The 17,046-nt window shown below is 37.6% G+C and overlaps 3 protein-coding genes across 3 annotated transcripts; 1 reads left to right on the forward strand and 2 right to left on the reverse strand.

The window, feature by feature from the left end:
- Window positions 1-820: 820 nt before the first annotated feature.
- Window positions 821-3,295, reverse strand: LOC113759203 (transcription factor bHLH113). Its single transcript, XM_027301773.1, has 5 exons — window positions 2,954-3,295; window positions 2,550-2,705; window positions 2,363-2,428; window positions 2,037-2,156; window positions 821-1,402 (listed from the first exon to the last, which is right to left on the reverse strand). The coding sequence occupies exons 1-5, from the start codon at window positions 3,293-3,295 to the stop codon at window positions 1,259-1,261; spliced, it is 828 nt and encodes a 275-aa protein (XP_027157574.1). The 3' UTR covers window positions 821-1,258.
- Window positions 3,296-8,160: 4,865 nt separating this feature from the next.
- Window positions 8,161-8,779, reverse strand: LOC113763313 (LYR motif-containing protein At3g19508). The gene is made up of 2 exons (XM_027307082.1): window positions 8,523-8,779; window positions 8,161-8,426 (listed from the first exon to the last, which is right to left on the reverse strand). Exons 1-2 carry the CDS (start codon window positions 8,730-8,732, stop codon window positions 8,373-8,375), a joined length of 264 nt encoding a protein of 87 aa, XP_027162883.1. The 5' UTR covers window positions 8,733-8,779; the 3' UTR covers window positions 8,161-8,372.
- A 1,435-nt stretch (window positions 8,780-10,214) lies between these two features.
- Window positions 10,215-12,333, forward strand: LOC113759854. The gene has a single exon (XM_027302432.1). It carries the CDS (start codon window positions 10,230-10,232, stop codon window positions 12,108-12,110), a length of 1,881 nt encoding a protein of 626 aa, XP_027158233.1. The 5' UTR covers window positions 10,215-10,229; the 3' UTR covers window positions 12,111-12,333.
- The last annotated feature ends 4,713 nt before the right edge of the window (window positions 12,334-17,046 follow it).

Consider the following 17,046-nt stretch of genomic DNA (forward strand, 5'->3'; position numbering starts at 1 on the left):
CAAATTAGTCAAAAACTCAGGGCCCTTTTTGGATTAGTTATTTTTTGGAGTTTTTTTCAAAAATTATTTTATTTTACCTGTATATATGAAAAAAAAATTATTGTAGATATTTTTGAATTATTTTTAAAGATATTTTAAAAATATATTGTGGAATTTTTTTAAAATTTTACGCCATTCACCATCACCCCCTCCCTCTTCCTCTCCTCTCTCTTTCTTCTCCCCCTCTTCTTCTTCCTCCTCCTCCTTCCTCTTTCTTCTCCCTTCTCCTTCTTACCCTCCTTTCCCCCAACCCCAAACCCCTCTCCTACTCACGAGTGGTGGTTGTCACGACTCTAATCGCAACCTTTTTGTCGCAACCAAAAGCCATGAGTCGCGGCTTTTGGGCACGACCTTCTGGTTACGATTAGATTTGGTTGTGACCAAGAAGGTTGCGATCAGTGGAAGGGATAAATAATTGGGGAGTGGGGAAAGAGAAGGGATAAGAGAGGAAGGAGAAGGAGAGAAGGAAGAGAGACAAGGAGAGAGAGAGAGGAGGGAGGGTCATGGGTATAGAGATGGTGGCGGTAAGATAGTGGTGGAGAGTGATGGGTGATAGCGGTGTATTTTTTATTTTTTGTATATTTAAAATTATTTTTGATATATTATATGAATATGATATTTTTGAAATTATTTTTATTTATATATTATTGTAGCATTATATATAAAAAAACATTTTTTTCAAAAATTGAGAAATCCAAACAAAGCCGACCTCCTCGACAAACTATTTATTTCTCATTCAATTACTTTTTTTTGGGGTAAGAATACACATAGGATGCGCCTATGCAAGTCGTACACATTAACCCAATAAGGAAAACACACAAGTACAACGACGGCAATGCAAGAGGTCATTTTGTCTTCTTTCTTTTTCCCCCTTTTTTTTTTCGAGTTTTGGTTGGATGACTTGGCTACAGTGAGTCATAAGATTTTCACAACAGCTCCGTATGATGGGACAATACAAAATTAGTGAACTCACAGGCTCCTGCTTGCCTAATTTGCCATCCTATAACTGCGAGTACCTTTTTGTTTCTTTTTCTAGTGATTTACGAGTACCATGTACTGCTACTGCTACATCCTACCACCTTTACTTCTTTCTTCATCCGGGCAACAGTTTACAGCCATTTTTTTTTCTGTTTCCCCTGGTTATCAACATTATGAAGTTTGCAGCATCTGTCCATCCATACAAAAAATTCACACTCCTACTTAATTATTGGTTTGATGATTACTTGTTGACCATAGCCGGTGACCAAAAATCGGCTCCATTAGTCTCTGCCACATGTAGCGTGAGCTCTACTGGGACCAGACATAACCCCTTGCTTCTTAGATCGTTCGTTGATTCACCTTCCTTGCATTCTCCACCTTTTTCCTGTTTTTCACAGAGAAGAGGACGGTTATGATACCCTTTGGAGGGGCGCACGACCATAGTACAGTTAATTTAACCAACCAACCATACCCAGGGAAGCTACAAAACTATATACTACCTATGAACTTCTTCATCTTTACTTCACTGGTGTTTACACCACTTAGGCAAGTAAGACTTCAATGATTTTTACAATGAAAAAGAATCCTATACGATGACATTACAGCAGGTGGCGTCAATTTTCCAATGACGACATTGCTGAATGTCATTGTGTGGTACGTACTCGAGTAGGAGTGGCGGGTTCACTTTTTCCCCTTAGATCCAACAAATTGGTGGTGAAAATGAAATATAAGTGTAGCGTCTCATCTTTCGTGTTTTCATTCAATAAACTCCAGAGAAAAGTACTCCTAGTGAATAGCTTACCACAACAGTCCTTGTGTTTAACCAATTAAAAGGTACATGCTTAAGACTTTATTAAACAAAGCCAACCCAAAAAAATACATTAGAATTTTCCAGTTATCAAAACCAGAAAATTAACAGAGAAACCAGGGCCGGGGGGGAGGGGGGGGGTTAAGATATTAGATAGCCAGAGTAAAGTCGCAAGAAGCTTGTACCAGGAATATGCTGGGCGAGTACTTACAAGCAAGTAACGGGGCGAGGAAGGCAGACGCTGCAAGTATGGAGAACACAGGACCTGAACCTGATCCTGCAGAAATCTGATGTAACCCATCGCTTCGTGAAGTACTGATGCCGTATCCGTCTACAGCGCTCCATCAGAGCGAGTAAGTTAGTATTAGTAACATATGGGGTTTCAATTTTCAGTACCCAAAAGTACAACACGATGCAAAATCCAAAATGCAACATCAGAGATTTCTTCCCATAAGTAACTCCATGCTGTAATTCAAAACCCTTTTTGTTACAATGAAAATTGACAAAAAAAAATAATTAACAATAACTAAAATCAACCTTGCCGAAGGGTGAAACGAGTTGCTGGAGAGCTATGACTCTTTCTCCAAGTTTCTCTTTTTTAACCTATGCCACACAAATTAATTTGAACAAACATCTTTAGCACAATATTGATTAATACAAAAAATGACGAGCTAGTGTGTGTGTGTGTCCTCGACATGCAAGTCCTCTTTCGGGGTTGTCTGACCTTTGCATACCCCGTCGCCGTCTCAATCAAGTTATCAGCAGATTTCTTTTTCTTACAATTTTTCTGGCTTCCCGCCGGAGCTACATTACCGACGGCTGAGTTCTGAACTGGTTCATCGTTGGCAGCGCCAATAGCCCCTGACACATTTCTCTTTTTCTGCACAACAAGACAAACCTCAAAATCCAGACATGCAAGGTCTGGGGTAGCTTAATCAATATCTTAGCTAGCCCATTATTGGCCTTTAAATTGTCAGGCACCCAAAAGAAAAAATGGAATAAGAGAGAGAGAAAAGAATAAGAGCCGGAAAAGGATGTCCCCCACCCCCCAAATCCCTTTTTTTGTTCTTTTACAGTTAGCATATATGCGGCTAAAAGAATGACGGGAGAAACTGCAAAACTACTTACGTTTGATTTTTGTGAAGAGCTAACGTTGGTCTTGCTTATAGCAGTAGTGATGTTGCTGTTTACAGTCGTTGAAGAGGCGGAAGATGAATCGCTGCATGTCACTCCACTTTTTTGAGCAAATTTTGCAGTAATTTTCTCGAAAGTAAAATCAAAGTCTTGACTATTTTCATCACCAAAGCAGAGCATTTTGGGAGGAGTGGATGAAAATGAGGAGGTAGTAAAATTGAAGCAGCCATCTGGGTCAAGATCATCTGCGACTTCATCGGCAAAGAGGAGTTGCGAGTAGCTCCCCACGGCGAGAGGATCATCGTGATCTTCGAGTCCATCATCCCCACCTGCCATTTGATGACGATTTTACAGCTTGGACTAAAAATAAAGAAAGGAAAAGAAACGCTGAAATGAAAAGGCTATAGAGAGGCGACTGGTGAGTGAGTGTGTGTGTGTTTTATAGGCTTATAGGAGATAACGACGGAAGCTGCTGTTGTGTGTGTAAAAGTGAAGAGGACAGAATTAGTTTAGGTGAGCCTATTAATTGTCTAGCGGTTTGTTTGTTTTGTTTTTTTTTTTATAGGATAGTAATTGCTTGAGGAGTTAAATTTGCATTTGTTGGGCTCTTTTAAATCTTACTACTAATGTCCTACTCAATTACTCATTGACTACTCTGGGCACAAATTACTAGTTGTATTACTAGTATAATAAATCTTCTACCTCAGCATCAAGCGGAGTTTGGTTTGTTCTCTCTCCAGAGTCCAGACCTTCGATTGGCGTTACGGCCGTTACTTGCATTTCAAGACTTTGGTTTTATCGTCGCGGTCAAACTTCAGACCCCACCTTGCCCGAGAAAATTTGTGCTTTATTCATCCAAAGCAAATTAGGCAACAATTTACGAGTAAAACCTTCTCCGAACAAAAAAAATAACGATTGATGATAGTACGATGTATATGTAAAATAAAAAAAAAAATTGATATATTTATAATGTAAGTAAAATGTTTGTTTGGATAGAGGATTATTTGTCAAAATTTATTTGCTTACATCACCATTACAATTTCCAACACACCTTTTTATCTTTTCAATTACCTTTTTATCTCACATATATCACATCACAAAAAGTGCTACTGTAAAAATATCTCAAATAATTTACAATCCAAACAGAGCCAAATTTCCAACAACTTATTATTCATACACACGTTCAGTACCCTCTTGGCTTGGTCAGTTTTTGGCTCTTCAATAAGTGAATTAGGCTCTTTGACCTGTTGACCACTACAAAGACACTGAGTGAGAGAGGTTAATGGTTCACCCTGTGGGGTTTTCTATCCCACATCGGTATTGGGGGGGTTGGGGTTTGGGTAGATAAGTCCCTCACAGGACTCCAAAAGTTACCGGCTTTTGGAGTTACTATGGGGATTAGATTTATTTACGTAAGTTCTTACTTCAGTAAGAAAATGTCAGAAAGAAAACTCATTCTCAGGGGCTCGGGGGGTCTTTATCTCTTAGCAGCGGGGCACCCTGTGGGGTTTTCTATCCCACATCGGTATTGGGGGGGTTGGGGTTTGGGTAGATAAGTCCCTCACAGGACTCCAAAAGTTACCGGCTTTTGGAGTTACTGTGGGGATTAGGTTTATTTACGTAAGTTCTTACTTCAGTAAGAAAATGTCAGAAAGAGAGAGGTTAATGGTTCGACCATTGTCTCTTATTACGTGTCACTAATATATGATTTTTTTCAAATCTAAACAAGTATGTAGTACACTTTTTTGATTTGATGATAGTTTAGTTCCCATCGATTTTTTTTAATTCAATTAGACTCAATGGTGATTTAATTTCTGTCGATTCCTCCTAACTCAGTTAAGCCTGATGGTGATTTAATCCCTTCTAACTCAATTGGGTCCTTTTTGAGATACGTTAGCATAAAAATAGAAATAATGTAGAAAGTGACCCTTTTTAGAGAGAGATGAGTTGAATAATTCGGTGAAAGAAAGTGCAACTAAAAGGTCCCAGAATTAAACTCTTGCACTTACACTAAAAAGAAAAAAAAATACCTTTCCCTGTTTTCTTTTGTTGCGCCGTCAGATACTTCCAAAATGGAAAATCAGTGTTCGAGTTCCAGCTTCCAGAACCTCTCGTATTCTATTAAATTAACTAATCACTAGCTATTGATTACCATCCCTATAAAATCTGTGGAAGGTCGTAAAATAATTTCAATTTCCAGCATATTGTAGCTAGTAGATCTGCATTTAGCTTCCATTACAATAGTTCTCCACAACTAAATACACCCCAGAGGCGTGTAGAGGTGACAGCACACAAGTCAGTTAAATGCGATCAAATTAAAGGCCAAAAGCATAGAATGACTAATGAAACAAGGAGTAAGCAAACCAAGTCTAAAGTCCATTTCGGTCACTCCCTCTCTCCCACCTTAATATATTTGATTTTTTTCCTTTCACACAATTTAAAAAAAAAAGATAGTTAACTTTGTTGAAAAAATAAATCTAGGTAACTATCTTTCTAAAATATCCTTACATTTTATGGAATATTATATAATTTTCTTTTTTTTTTTTACTAAAACTTGCAATCCAACCTAAACTTTGTCTCTAGTGAAAAACCACTACTAGAAACTGTGTTCCATTTTAATGATGCTTGTAGGAATGATGCTTTATCCATTTTAATCTTCATAAATATTCTCCTTTTTCTTTTATTTAATGAAAGGGATGTCTATGTGTCACTGTTAAAATCAACCAATTGTGGAATTTCACTTTCATTAGTTACGCGAAATGGATAATTTTACTGGAGTAATAGCTCTCTCTCTTCACTCCATTCTGAAACATACTATTATTTTCAGAGTGAGTTTATTCTGTTCTTAATTATTTTATTTATCGTTGACCATTATTTTTATCAAGCTACCCTAAGATACACTTCCCTTGTTTACTATACACAAAAAAAAAGGCCGTGAAATTTAGTAGTGACACGTGAACTTGTGCTAATGAAGGTAACGGAGCGATACCAAATCTACGAACTTGTTCCATCGAGCTACATTTTTAGCTCGTTATTATCTTCTGAAACTGAGTAAACCCAGACCAAAAGTTCTTCATCCTACTCCTACCCCGGTGATTACTATTCTGTTTTCAAATCTTCTTACAAACTTTATGCTTTTGTTGGATCAGAAGATTCGATTTTGATATTTACGTGATAACAAATAAGTAGTGTGTAATTAAAATTGAAATATATATATATATATGTATATATGCAGAGATGACAATTGACAAGTAAGCCATGATGGAGCAGCTGAGCTAATTGAAGAAGAGAAGTGATCACATAGATGGAGGACACTTGGTTGAAACGTGGCAGATGGACGTTCAGAATTGACACGTGTGGAACAGTTTACTGGGAAATCGGGAAATGTCGCCCAGAATGACTGATGGAGACAGGGTTTTGTTTTTTCAGTTCTTCTGAAAATAATAAAATATTAACAAAACGAAAACCTTCCCAAAACATCTGGTTCTTGGTTGACGTGTTCCTCCGACACTGCGTCCATCGTTCTTTGTTAATCTCCAAACACAATATCCCACGCTCGTTACATTCGTTCAAGATTTCCATAATTATAATCATTCATGCTACTACTCTATGTTTAAACGATGTTTATAAACACTTTCAATAATTAATAGAGTGATTGGATTGTCAATTATTTGTTAAAATTTACTTACTTATGTCATCAACATATTTTTTTTAATAATTAGTATTATTTTTTTGGAACAAAGGGAATTCTAACGCGGCTTAACATGGTACAAAATGAGAGGTAGCAACCCCTGTGAAATCAGCTCCCAGCAACTCCCTAATCCGGTCTGGGGGTTCTTCTAGAACTCCACACTGTTCTGATCGTTTATTCTTAGTTTCGCTAGTTAATCAGCACACTCGCCCTTTTAATTAACATATAACAAGTTGAAAAATATTATAATATATTTTTTAAAATTATTTTAAATAATCTACTATCCAAACGCACAGTTTTCCTCGTAAGAAAATTAAGAGTAGACACTAATTGCATCTTGCTTTGGTTTGGTAAGAGTTTAGCTAAATTTGGTTTGCCAATTATTTAAACTAAATATACATTTTATATTCAAATTTTGGCTCAACGAGGATTTAGTTGAAATTCATTTGTTAATTATTCAAACCAAATATGAACGCAATTTGCGTCCATTAAACTTTCAAACTTAATTTAATATTGATTTAATTAATATAAAATGTAAATTTTACATGTCAAAAATTCAAAGTATTCATGCCCTACGCGAAAAAGCTCATCTCAATTCGACTATGTAAATAAACAACTCAAAATTCAAACCACTTCTACAAAAATTAGACTAATTTCAGAAACGTCCCTGATGTTCCTAACAATTTTATTGAGCTCGCTTGAGATTTAAAAAATTACACTTATCTCTCTTGATTTGATAGTTTTAGTAACAAAACTTTAAAATAATATTGACTTGGTCAAATTTTTAAATGAAGACCCAAAAATACCCTTGTGTAATGAGTTTTAATTTATTTTTCTTTACAATTATAGGATTATCTAGTATAATTTTAAGGAAAGGGTGCCAAATTTTTCATGTCCATACCTATTATCTGATAAATAATTATAATAATAAATTTATCACTATGATAGTATTTTTTTGATGGTATTTTATTATGAATTTAGATTTATAAGTTAGAAAAGAAAATGTTGAAATAGTTCATGTAGAGTTTATTAATTTTTCGAGTAATGGAATTATCATAATTTAGTTGTGATTTTGGGTCATTTTTTTTTATTTATTGTTAATTTTTATACCAAAAAATATTAAAAAAAGATCAAAAAAAATATTATATTACATTAAAATTAACTCGTTAAAAAAAATCACTAATTCGACATTTAGTTATAATAGAAATTAGAAGCAATAGTGGTAGTTCTACAGTTTTAGTGGTGAAAAATTTTAAAAATGAAATATGAAGGAAAAAGAATGAAAAAATAATTTTAAAATTGATTCTAAGTACAAGCATACTAAATAAAGGAATTTCTTTAAAATAATTAAGGATAAAATGATCATTTTATTTTAAATGATAAAGTAGGTATGTGCTAAATTAATTAGATTCCTTTACGTCTCCCATCAAAGCACCTTTGAAGTTTGAACCTAAAAGTTTCCACCATGACAACCAAAGAAGAAGAGTAATAAATAAGTGAAAATATAAACTTGGACGAAATCGAGAACTTTCCGATTATCAGAATCGAGAACTTCAGCGAGGGAAGCATAGCAATGGAGCAAACCCGATGGGTAATTACATCAAACAGAGGTTCATCTCGAATTTAAAGGAGACAAACGTCACTTATTGTTAACACGAAAACGAGCCTTTAACTACCGTCTGTGGGCAGTTACATCAAACACTTCCTATGCAAGGGAAAAACTCAAGCCTCACAGACACCTTTCAGCTTCTCAGCCACGGATTGATCCACTGAATACTACACCCCAAAAAAAAGAAAACAAAATCAGCTCTTGACGTCACTTAATGTAGACATGGACATGGGAATTTAACGTATGGGTGGATACGCGTTTACCTTGTTAAGGACCCAGAGGGAATGGGCATAAGTGCGTTGGAGGAGTTCCTGCATAGCTTGGGTGTCTTTTGGGTCGACATCTCGGTAGTTGACGAAGTTTTCGCGGGCATATTTGGCATAGTAACCTCTAGTGTCCTGCGGAAGTCGCCTAATTAGCCTCAGCACTTCCCCGTAGGCTCTTAAAGCTTTCTGCATTTTGCTACAAACCATCCTTCAAAACTCTTATTGCAATGCCGCAATATTTAAAGCTAAATCGCGAACGGTAAAATGTTTCTTTCGCATGGGCTGGGGTAGAGAAGACCCGCTCCCTATGTGTGGGACAGACCGTCCTTGACATAGGAATTGGGCTTAATCCATGTTAGATCTTGCAATTTAGTGAAGCAGCCCGACCCATGTTAAGTAGGCAAACGTTAGACTGCTTCATCATTGAGCAAGCTTAAATTATGGCATAACAACATCCAACCATTTCAAAGCACAGATAAAAAACGCACCATGTATGTGAAGTATTAACTTCTTCAAAGAAAAAACAAAAAATAAAAAATTATTAACATGCTTTTGGCATCCAAAATTGTTGTATGCCAAGGGGGATGAGCCTCACAAGCTCCATTTTAGATCAATTTGTCCCTGTGATGCAAGCAAATTAGAGTAGGGTGTAAATGAATTTAGGTAAGATATAAAAATATTAGAATAGAGTATTAAAAAAAGTTTAAAATAAGATTTTTACCTCGAATATGAAATGGACCAGTGAGAACCGAGATCCAAAGCAAAGATATTATATTTTTTATTTGGTAACTAGATTAGAATTGATGTCAAAATTGATTTAGAAAATAGGTTGAATCATGTTTTGATATTATAATTACAACAGGATGTGTGGTTATATTTCTCTGTTTAAGCACTTGGAGTCCTAGATTTGGGTAGAGGGAAATTAGTGAATTGAAACAAAATATTTTGTTTCCTCCCGAATCCTTCTTATTATTTATTATTTATAAGATTAATGTTATCTTTACTGCGTGATTTTTCCTGCTAACAATCCAGTACAAGTACTTCTATGTTCTATCTGATGCAACATCAACTAGCATATAACAATAAAAATCAAGGGAATAAAAAACTCGTTCTAAGTTGGTTGTGTGAAAGCAATTGGACAATTTAAGTAGGGCGGCTTCAAGAAATCATCCATTTCCATTGGATGTATTTTTTTCTTTCGAACGTGTGTAAGGACACAAACACCTATACGTAGACCGTAATGAACAACTCCTCTCCGCTGCTACTTGACTCTAACAAAACTGAGAAAAAAGCTATATATGCGTAACTTGAATCATCGACTTATATGTATTCATCACTATTTGATCATCACATCACCTAGCCTTGCATGTGTTTGGTAGACTTCTTTAATTTTGTGGTTTGTGTCTAGGAAATAAAGCACTAAGTATTTGTATTTGGTAGACTTCCTTTTCGATTTTATCCCACAAAATTTAGCCTTTTTATGGACATGTCTTGGTCCATTTCTTATGCCCCGTCCCCAGGACCCCATGCATGTCAAGAAACTCCAAATTACCAGAGGGATAGAATCATATATTCCAAGTATATGTTAAAAATTAATGCAATCCCAGTACATTTCAAATGCTGAGACCACAAAAACTATATATGGCAAAAAAAAGAAAAGAAAGATAATTACAAGTAAATATCTCCAGCAATTAATGCAGGGAAATGAAAACCTCAAATCGACAAGTCTCTCCCGAGACCACCACCAGTTTGATTCGGATGAAATCAACCCACCTCGCGGACAAAACTGTCTCCAAGGTGGCTGTACTTCCTTCACTCATTCCCTGTATATATGACCTTATGGCTCTTCAGCAGTCACTCCTCTACCCGACGAAACCCTACTTACAGCCTTCCAGCAACAAAGCTATGGAAACCACAAAACTGACCGCTCATCAAGAAAGCATGGATATATGGTCATGGATTTGTGAACTTCCCGACTCGGAAGATTGGTTCACGGAGTCAACCTCACTCAGTTATCAACTCACAAGTTCCAAACCAATCTCCAACTCTACCCAGACGTCGATTCAACTCAGAGCTGAGAGAACATTTGAGCCCAAATCGGAAGTATCGCTAACTTTCTCAGTCGTGTTCCAAAAGTACTCTGATAGTACAGAGGCTGAAGCCTCGACTGCTACCCTCTGGGTTTCTGACAAGTGTCACCTTGCTCAAGACAAGCCATTCTTGCCTCTGGTCCTCCAACTCCTCCAGGAGATAATCTCCCGTTCACCCAATGCCCACGACAGCACCTGTCCCCGCTCACAGCTCCAGAAGCTCAAACCCGAGCCCATTGCATGGATTCTGGACTCGCACTCCCCAGAATCCTTCTCAAGCTTCTTCCACCTCATCTTCCTTGCCCGACTTTTCTGGATATGCGTGTTTGACGCACCATCTGAAGTCGGTTCTCTATACTTCCATTCATTACTCGCTCCAAACTTGGGTGTATTCTCGTGCAAGCAGGCGCCGGTCTTGAGAACTTTCTTTGTTTCAGTAGGGACCGACGTGGAGCTGTGTCTCATGCGGGCTTTCGGATATATGCTGGCAAAATCATTGATTTTCCGTCAAGTCGGGGGCCTAGAGGCAGGATTAAAAGCGCTAGCGCCTTCTGCATCTCATCGTCTTGGTTTCTCATACGCAACGGAGTCTCATGGGCTGTGGATTCTGAAAGGCTACACTCCAGTCACAGCCATGGACTGCGTAACATCGAATCGAAATCCTAATATGCATCAGTTTCCCGTGATTGAACCCAAAGAATCTGCGCTAAGATATTCTCTGGGACATCAGCAGCTGGAGGCTGTTATTCAGCTGGAGTACAAAGTCGAATTCTGTGATGCGTTTATCCGAGTTCACGCACTTGTGGACAACATTCGCCTCCACGTTGTAAAGCTAGGATTCAAGAGCAAGGAGTCGGGCGATGATGATGATGTTTTGAGAAACGAGAGGCATTTTCCATCACGGGTTCGAGTTTGGGTTGGGCCCGAGATTGGGGCCAGTTACGTGGGTGGTTTGAGTTTGGGCCGGTCTACGGACAACGTGGAGAGGGAGGTGGAAATCCAAAAAATCTTCAAGGGCAGTTACGGGAAAGAGATAAAAACACCCAAGGTGAAGGGGGTGGCAAGAATGGCAACGAGAACAAAAATGAAAAATTGGAGGTGGGACCAAGACGTGGAAGGAAATGCAGGTATTTTTGATGGGATGTTTTGCGACAATACAACTGGGAAGGAGGTTGCCACGTGGAAGCCGTCTACTGGGGGCCGTGAAAATTATCTTGCGGTGAATAGTTTCATGAGAAGGTACGCGGGAGGGAACAGGGCGTTTACCAAGAGTGGAGGGGTGGTGTTCGCCGGCGAGGACTGCTGCGGCGGGAATGGAGGAGTAGGGTGGAGATTGAACAAGGAAATGGAAGGGAGCGTGTTGAAATGGAGAATGGGTGGTCAAGTTTGGCTAACTTATTGGCCAAGTGACGTAAAGAGTTCATATTATGAGACAAAATGTGTTGAGTGGTGTGATGAGGTAGATTTACCTTTAATTCCTGCCAAATATAGGTAAACGTAGCAAGGGAGGTGTATGCGAGGCAGATATGGTCCATTGCAAAAGTGCTCAGATTTCACAGTTTTTTCTTCCTTTGTTTTTTTCAGGGAAAGTTTCATGGTGTGATGTACTATAAGCATGCAGTAGCATGTTCTGCCATATAGATTCTAGACTCTAAGATGCTTTCCTGTTTGTAAAATACACTTATGAAGTAAGTAAATGATATTACAAATTATTATTACTATGTTTTCGAATTTTGTGTCTGACAATTGGAGGCAAGAGAATGGAGACATACGTAAAATCATTGGGGTTCAAAAAAAAAAAAAAAGAATGGAGAGGTTAGCTCCATGAACCATCATCTCTCTTGCTTAGCTAGAATCCTGATTTAATCACCTCAAAATAATTCTATTTTCAGTAGTAAAAGAGGCAATAATCAAGAAAGTCACACATCACCTACAATTTTAACAAGATATAGTACAGCTATAGTAGATTGAAAGAGAAGTGACGAGAGAACATGTGATAATAGTAGTGTTATGAAATATCACTTGAAAATTAATGGTTATGTTTTTAGTAAGTCAACTAGAGATCATACGTGGGGGTAAATTGGTTTGTACATAAAAACATGTATTTGGACATGACCAATTCATTCAAGAATTGGGCATTCCGTGCCAATTGTGCTCGATTCCAAAACATGTAAAACTACAAGGAGGAAATTGATGCAATTGAACGATCAAGGTGGCAAAGAACATTTTACCAAGTAAGTATATTGGAATTAAGACAAACAAGAAATAGAATTAAAACGTTGCCTCTTACTATCTTACATTTTATGTGGCCAGCCACTTCAAAAGTGATTTTGTGAGGACTCGCAAATTTCTTGTATTTTTCTCAAAAATACCCTTTTATTTGAAAATTATTATTTATCAAAGCCCACTACCCAAATATTTCACACTAAGTGTAAATAAACCTAGAAAATAGGGTTTTACGCTTCGGTTTCAAGTTTGGAGCAAAATTAGGGTTTTCGCGATTTTTCGCCGGATGAATTTTCGGTACAGAGTAAGGATTAATTTTGGGGATTAAAAGTGACTTTTAAGTGAGAAATAATATGTGACTAGTAGCAATGATATAATGTTAGTGAATGGGAAGTAAAAACACTAGTACGTGAGTTTTTAAGAAAAACGGCGCGAACCGGCGGGTCCCGCGCACTACCGATTGAACGTACCGCTTGACCACCATTTTTCTTACCAGACAAATTTATTGAACTTGAGCAAAATATCTTCTCTCTTGGCAGCAAGCTTGACCGAATTTGAGGCTAGAAAATAACAAGAAAGAAAGAGAAAAAAAGAAAGGTGGTGGTGGCGACACTTGTCGTCACCATAGAGCTTCTTGACCCAAGATAAAGACCATCTATTTAACACCAAAAATTCAGCAACTTTCCTCTTCATATTGCTGCTGCTGGCCGAGAGGAAGGAGAAGAAAAACACCAAGGGAAAACACTCCATTTCTTCTTCAATCCAACAACTAGGTGAGAAATCAAACAAAACAAACCGATTAAACTTGTCTTTGAGTGATTAGTTAGTGATTTGTGGTGAGACTTTGGAAGGAGAAAGCTTGGGCTATACTTAGTGAACTCTAGTCAAGGTAAGAAAGCTTATCTCTCTAAATTTTACTTTCAATTTTGTTAAATTAAGCTTAGCAACTTGATTTTGTAGTGGAATCATGGATATTATCATGTTTTGGAAGTTTTTCTCCTTTTTATATGATGAACTAGGGCTTGAGGAATTTCTGCCCAATTTGTTGTATGATGCTTGTATGTTGCAATTAAGGTTGTATAAGGTGTTTTGGTAGTGATTAGAACAAGAAAATTGAGAAAGTTCCATTGATTACAAAAAATTCCAGAATATGGAAATTTTCCCCATCATTCTGTCCGAATTTGTAACCCTATCTTAGAGGCCGAATTGGCCTTAGGGCAAAGAATGAACGTTGTAGAGAATGGTATTTTATAGGTGCCTACAAAATTTCAGCTCAATAGGAGTAACGTAGGTCGTGAAAAGTCCAAAATACCCTTACTATTTTAAGTTTTTCCCCAGCAGTCTGTGTGATCAGTTTGTCCAGTTTATCACGTTTTTTGACTACGATCCGTACTGATTTAGCTTTTTGTCAAAAAATGAAAGTTGTAGTATTCTGAATTATCTTTCAAATGCCTCTAAGAACACCTGATTCGGACTTTTGTACTCTGAGTTATGACCATTACAGTGTAATGCGGATGAAAAGCCGACAAGTTAGATTTTGGTTATGAAATTTGAGGATTTGACCAAGTTACATTAGAAACTGGACTAAGTGACCTTCATGAACATTGTAGCCCTGTGTTTTAGCTTCGAAACGGCATAGGTTTCGTCTCAATCCGATAAGCGTAGACTCGGATATGTTATTTCCGCATTCATACGTCGAATCTGTCTTTTGCTAAATTGAATTTCTGCACTTGTGATTGTTGTGATTCTTGTTATTATGATATTGTGAGCCTATGGAACGGCTCTTGACATGAATTGCTGATATATGTGATGTTGGGTTGTGGTTGATGAAAAATAATGAAGCCTAAATGGCTGGAAAATTAGGTAAACACAAAGGGCATGCTGCCCGAATTTTTACTCGAGGACTAGAAAACTATATTTGTAACGTGAGTGAAGGTTAAGTGATTATCACTTGAACTAGTAAGGACCTTTGCTACTGTGTTTCTCGAGGGTTATACGTTAGGACTTGGTCGAACTTGTACCCTTGAGGAAAGGACATAATGACCAATGTAAACTCGTTTTCCTTGCACTTTCGACTCAAATGTTATTTCCAAGTAAATATGCTGCAAAATCTTACGATTTGAAAAGCGAGCAAGTGTTTCACGAATGTCTCTCAAATGAATTTCAATTATTTGATTCTCATTGAACGAAACTTCTAAGTTTCGAATCTTAGTCATGTTTCAAGGTTCTCAAATTGAATTTTTATCGCAGATCTGGACTCCAAACCTGGAGTATAACTGAACGTGAATACTAGAAGCACTATATCTTTTGGTGAGTGCTTTCAAATACCGAATTGCACTAGATACTTGAACTTGATACGTGACCAATATGATTACATGTTATATACGTGAATTGTTAGGGCAATAGTGTACTTTATCGCACTTGCCCTTACGTGATATACTTGTTTATTGTTGCAATTGACTTGATATACTTGTTTATGATGTGCGCACTTCCTGGAATTCCAGAAACCCTATGGCGAGTTACTCTAGTCGAGCCGGCAAGGGCTTGGTCGATTGGGTAACGAACCCTGGGTCTCTCGTTTTGTCGAGTGGAGTGATATCTCCTCGACTAATCGGTATACTCGAGTATTACCACCCGTGTTTCTTGAGGATTTTGGGCCCAGTTGGGGGTTTGAACGGTGGACGGAGAGTCGTTTAAGTGGTGTTCTACTGGATTGGTTACTTACTTGAAAGTTGACGGAGTGTCAACTGTTACTTGATCAAGCTCTGGAGGTGCAAATGGGAATTTGGCTCCTGAGAGCCTTCCGTATCCTTATACTTGAAATTGATTATTGCTTATCGGATTGTTGTACCTTTTGAAAACCAAAAGCACTTTATACTTGCTCGTTTGGAAATTTGCTATTTGAAGTGTTAGTGTTCGTCTTCATGAACTTGTTAAGCTCGCTATCTTTTGCTACGTTGATACGTGTACTTTTAATATGGTCAATTTGTGATTTGGAATCTCACTGGGCTTTTAGCTCATTCCACGCTATTTGTTTTCCTTACAGGGGGTACGAACGAGGCATGAGACATGTACAGACTAGCGTAGTCTAGTTGTTTTGAGTTTTGCTTTTGTACTCACGCTAGTACCCGACTAGGGTTGATTGTACTCGAAATGTAAACACTTTGAAGTTTTTTTTTGATGTGTAGACACTTTGTATCTGGGTTTGAGCAGCAATGTATATATTAAGTTGAAATGGATATGTTATTCATTTTCTATGGATGCACGTTGTTTTGCTTGAGCTATGGGTGAGTGCGTGAGTGAGTCCTGGCGAGAGCTGGGCAGGCGGTCCGCCAAACCCTTTGGTACGCCTTAGGGGAAGGTGGGGTCGTCACAGATTTTAGATAGGTGCACACCATCACTCACTATCTTGAATTTTTTAAACAAGGCCATGTTTAAATGTGGCATATTAGCGGGAGGCAGGTTGAAATCTTGTCTCCCACCCTACCAAACTTTAATGCATTAGTGGTGGCTACAGTCTTTGGACTGATGGTTAGTCTCTACTAGTTTCCATTTGAGCATTTTCAGATCCCCATGGCATAGAATAAAATACCAAACTTCAATGCATTAGTGGTGGCTACAGTCTTTGGACTGATGGTTAGTCTCTACTAGTTTCCATTTGAGCATTTTCAGATCCCCATGGCATAGTATAAAATATAGGTCTATGGTATTTGATAAAAAAAATAGAATTAAAGACTGACACTGACTGGACACGATAATTAAATTAAATTATGTGAATTATTAGAGACATTTTTACTGTAGCATTTTTTTTGATGTGATGTATGTGAGATAAAAAGGTAATTGGAAAAGTAAAAAGGTGTATTGGAAATTGTAATGATGATGTAAGCAAATAAATTTGGGGAAATAAATCCCAATCCAAACAAACCATAATTGCAAGTGAAGTCCGAGGTGGAAACAGATAAAGATGGCCACGAGAAAAGCTGGTTCTGATGGTATCCCGGAGGGTGCATCGAGCTATCGTGCAACTTCTTGGGGGGGGGGGGGGCTTTACGTCTTTACCACCAAAATAGAGAATATTAAAAACTAGAAAAGAAAATAATTACCTTAGAACTAAATTTTTTTCAATTTTTTGAAATGCCGTAGCACTCATTTTAGAAGGTTAAAAAATCCTGAGGTCAACAAATATGAAAAATATAAAAATGGAA

The sequence above is a fragment of the Coffea eugenioides genome, chromosome 2 (assembly GCF_003713205.1).
Source record: "Coffea eugenioides isolate CCC68of chromosome 2, Ceug_1.0, whole genome shotgun sequence".
NCBI lineage: Eukaryota > Viridiplantae > Streptophyta > Magnoliopsida > Gentianales > Rubiaceae > Coffea > Coffea eugenioides.

Excerpts from the sequence above, each read along its gene's own strand:
- LOC113763313 (XM_027307082.1), bottom strand. The coding sequence starts at position 8,732 with ATGGTTTGTAGCAAAATGCAGAAAGCTTTAAGAGCCTACGGGGAAGTG. Across the intron at positions 8,427-8,522 it reads CCCTCTGGGTCCTTAACAAG|TATTCAGTGGATCAATCCGT; the intron begins GTAAACGCGTAT and ends TTTGGGGTGTAG.
- LOC113759203 (XM_027301773.1), bottom strand. The coding sequence starts at position 3,295 with ATGGCAGGTGGGGATGATGGACTCGAAGATCACGATGATCCTCTCGCC. Across the intron at positions 2,429-2,549 it reads CGGCGACGGGGTATGCAAAG|GTTAAAAAAGAGAAACTTGG; the intron begins GTCAGACAACCC and ends TGTGTGGCATAG. Across the intron at positions 2,157-2,362 it reads TCGTTTCACCCTTCGGCAAG|ACGGATACGGCATCAGTACT; the intron begins GTTGATTTTAGT and ends GGAGCGCTGTAG.
- LOC113759854 (XM_027302432.1), top strand. The coding sequence starts at position 10,230 with ATGAAAACCTCAAATCGACAAGTCTCTCCCGAGACCACCACCAGTTTG.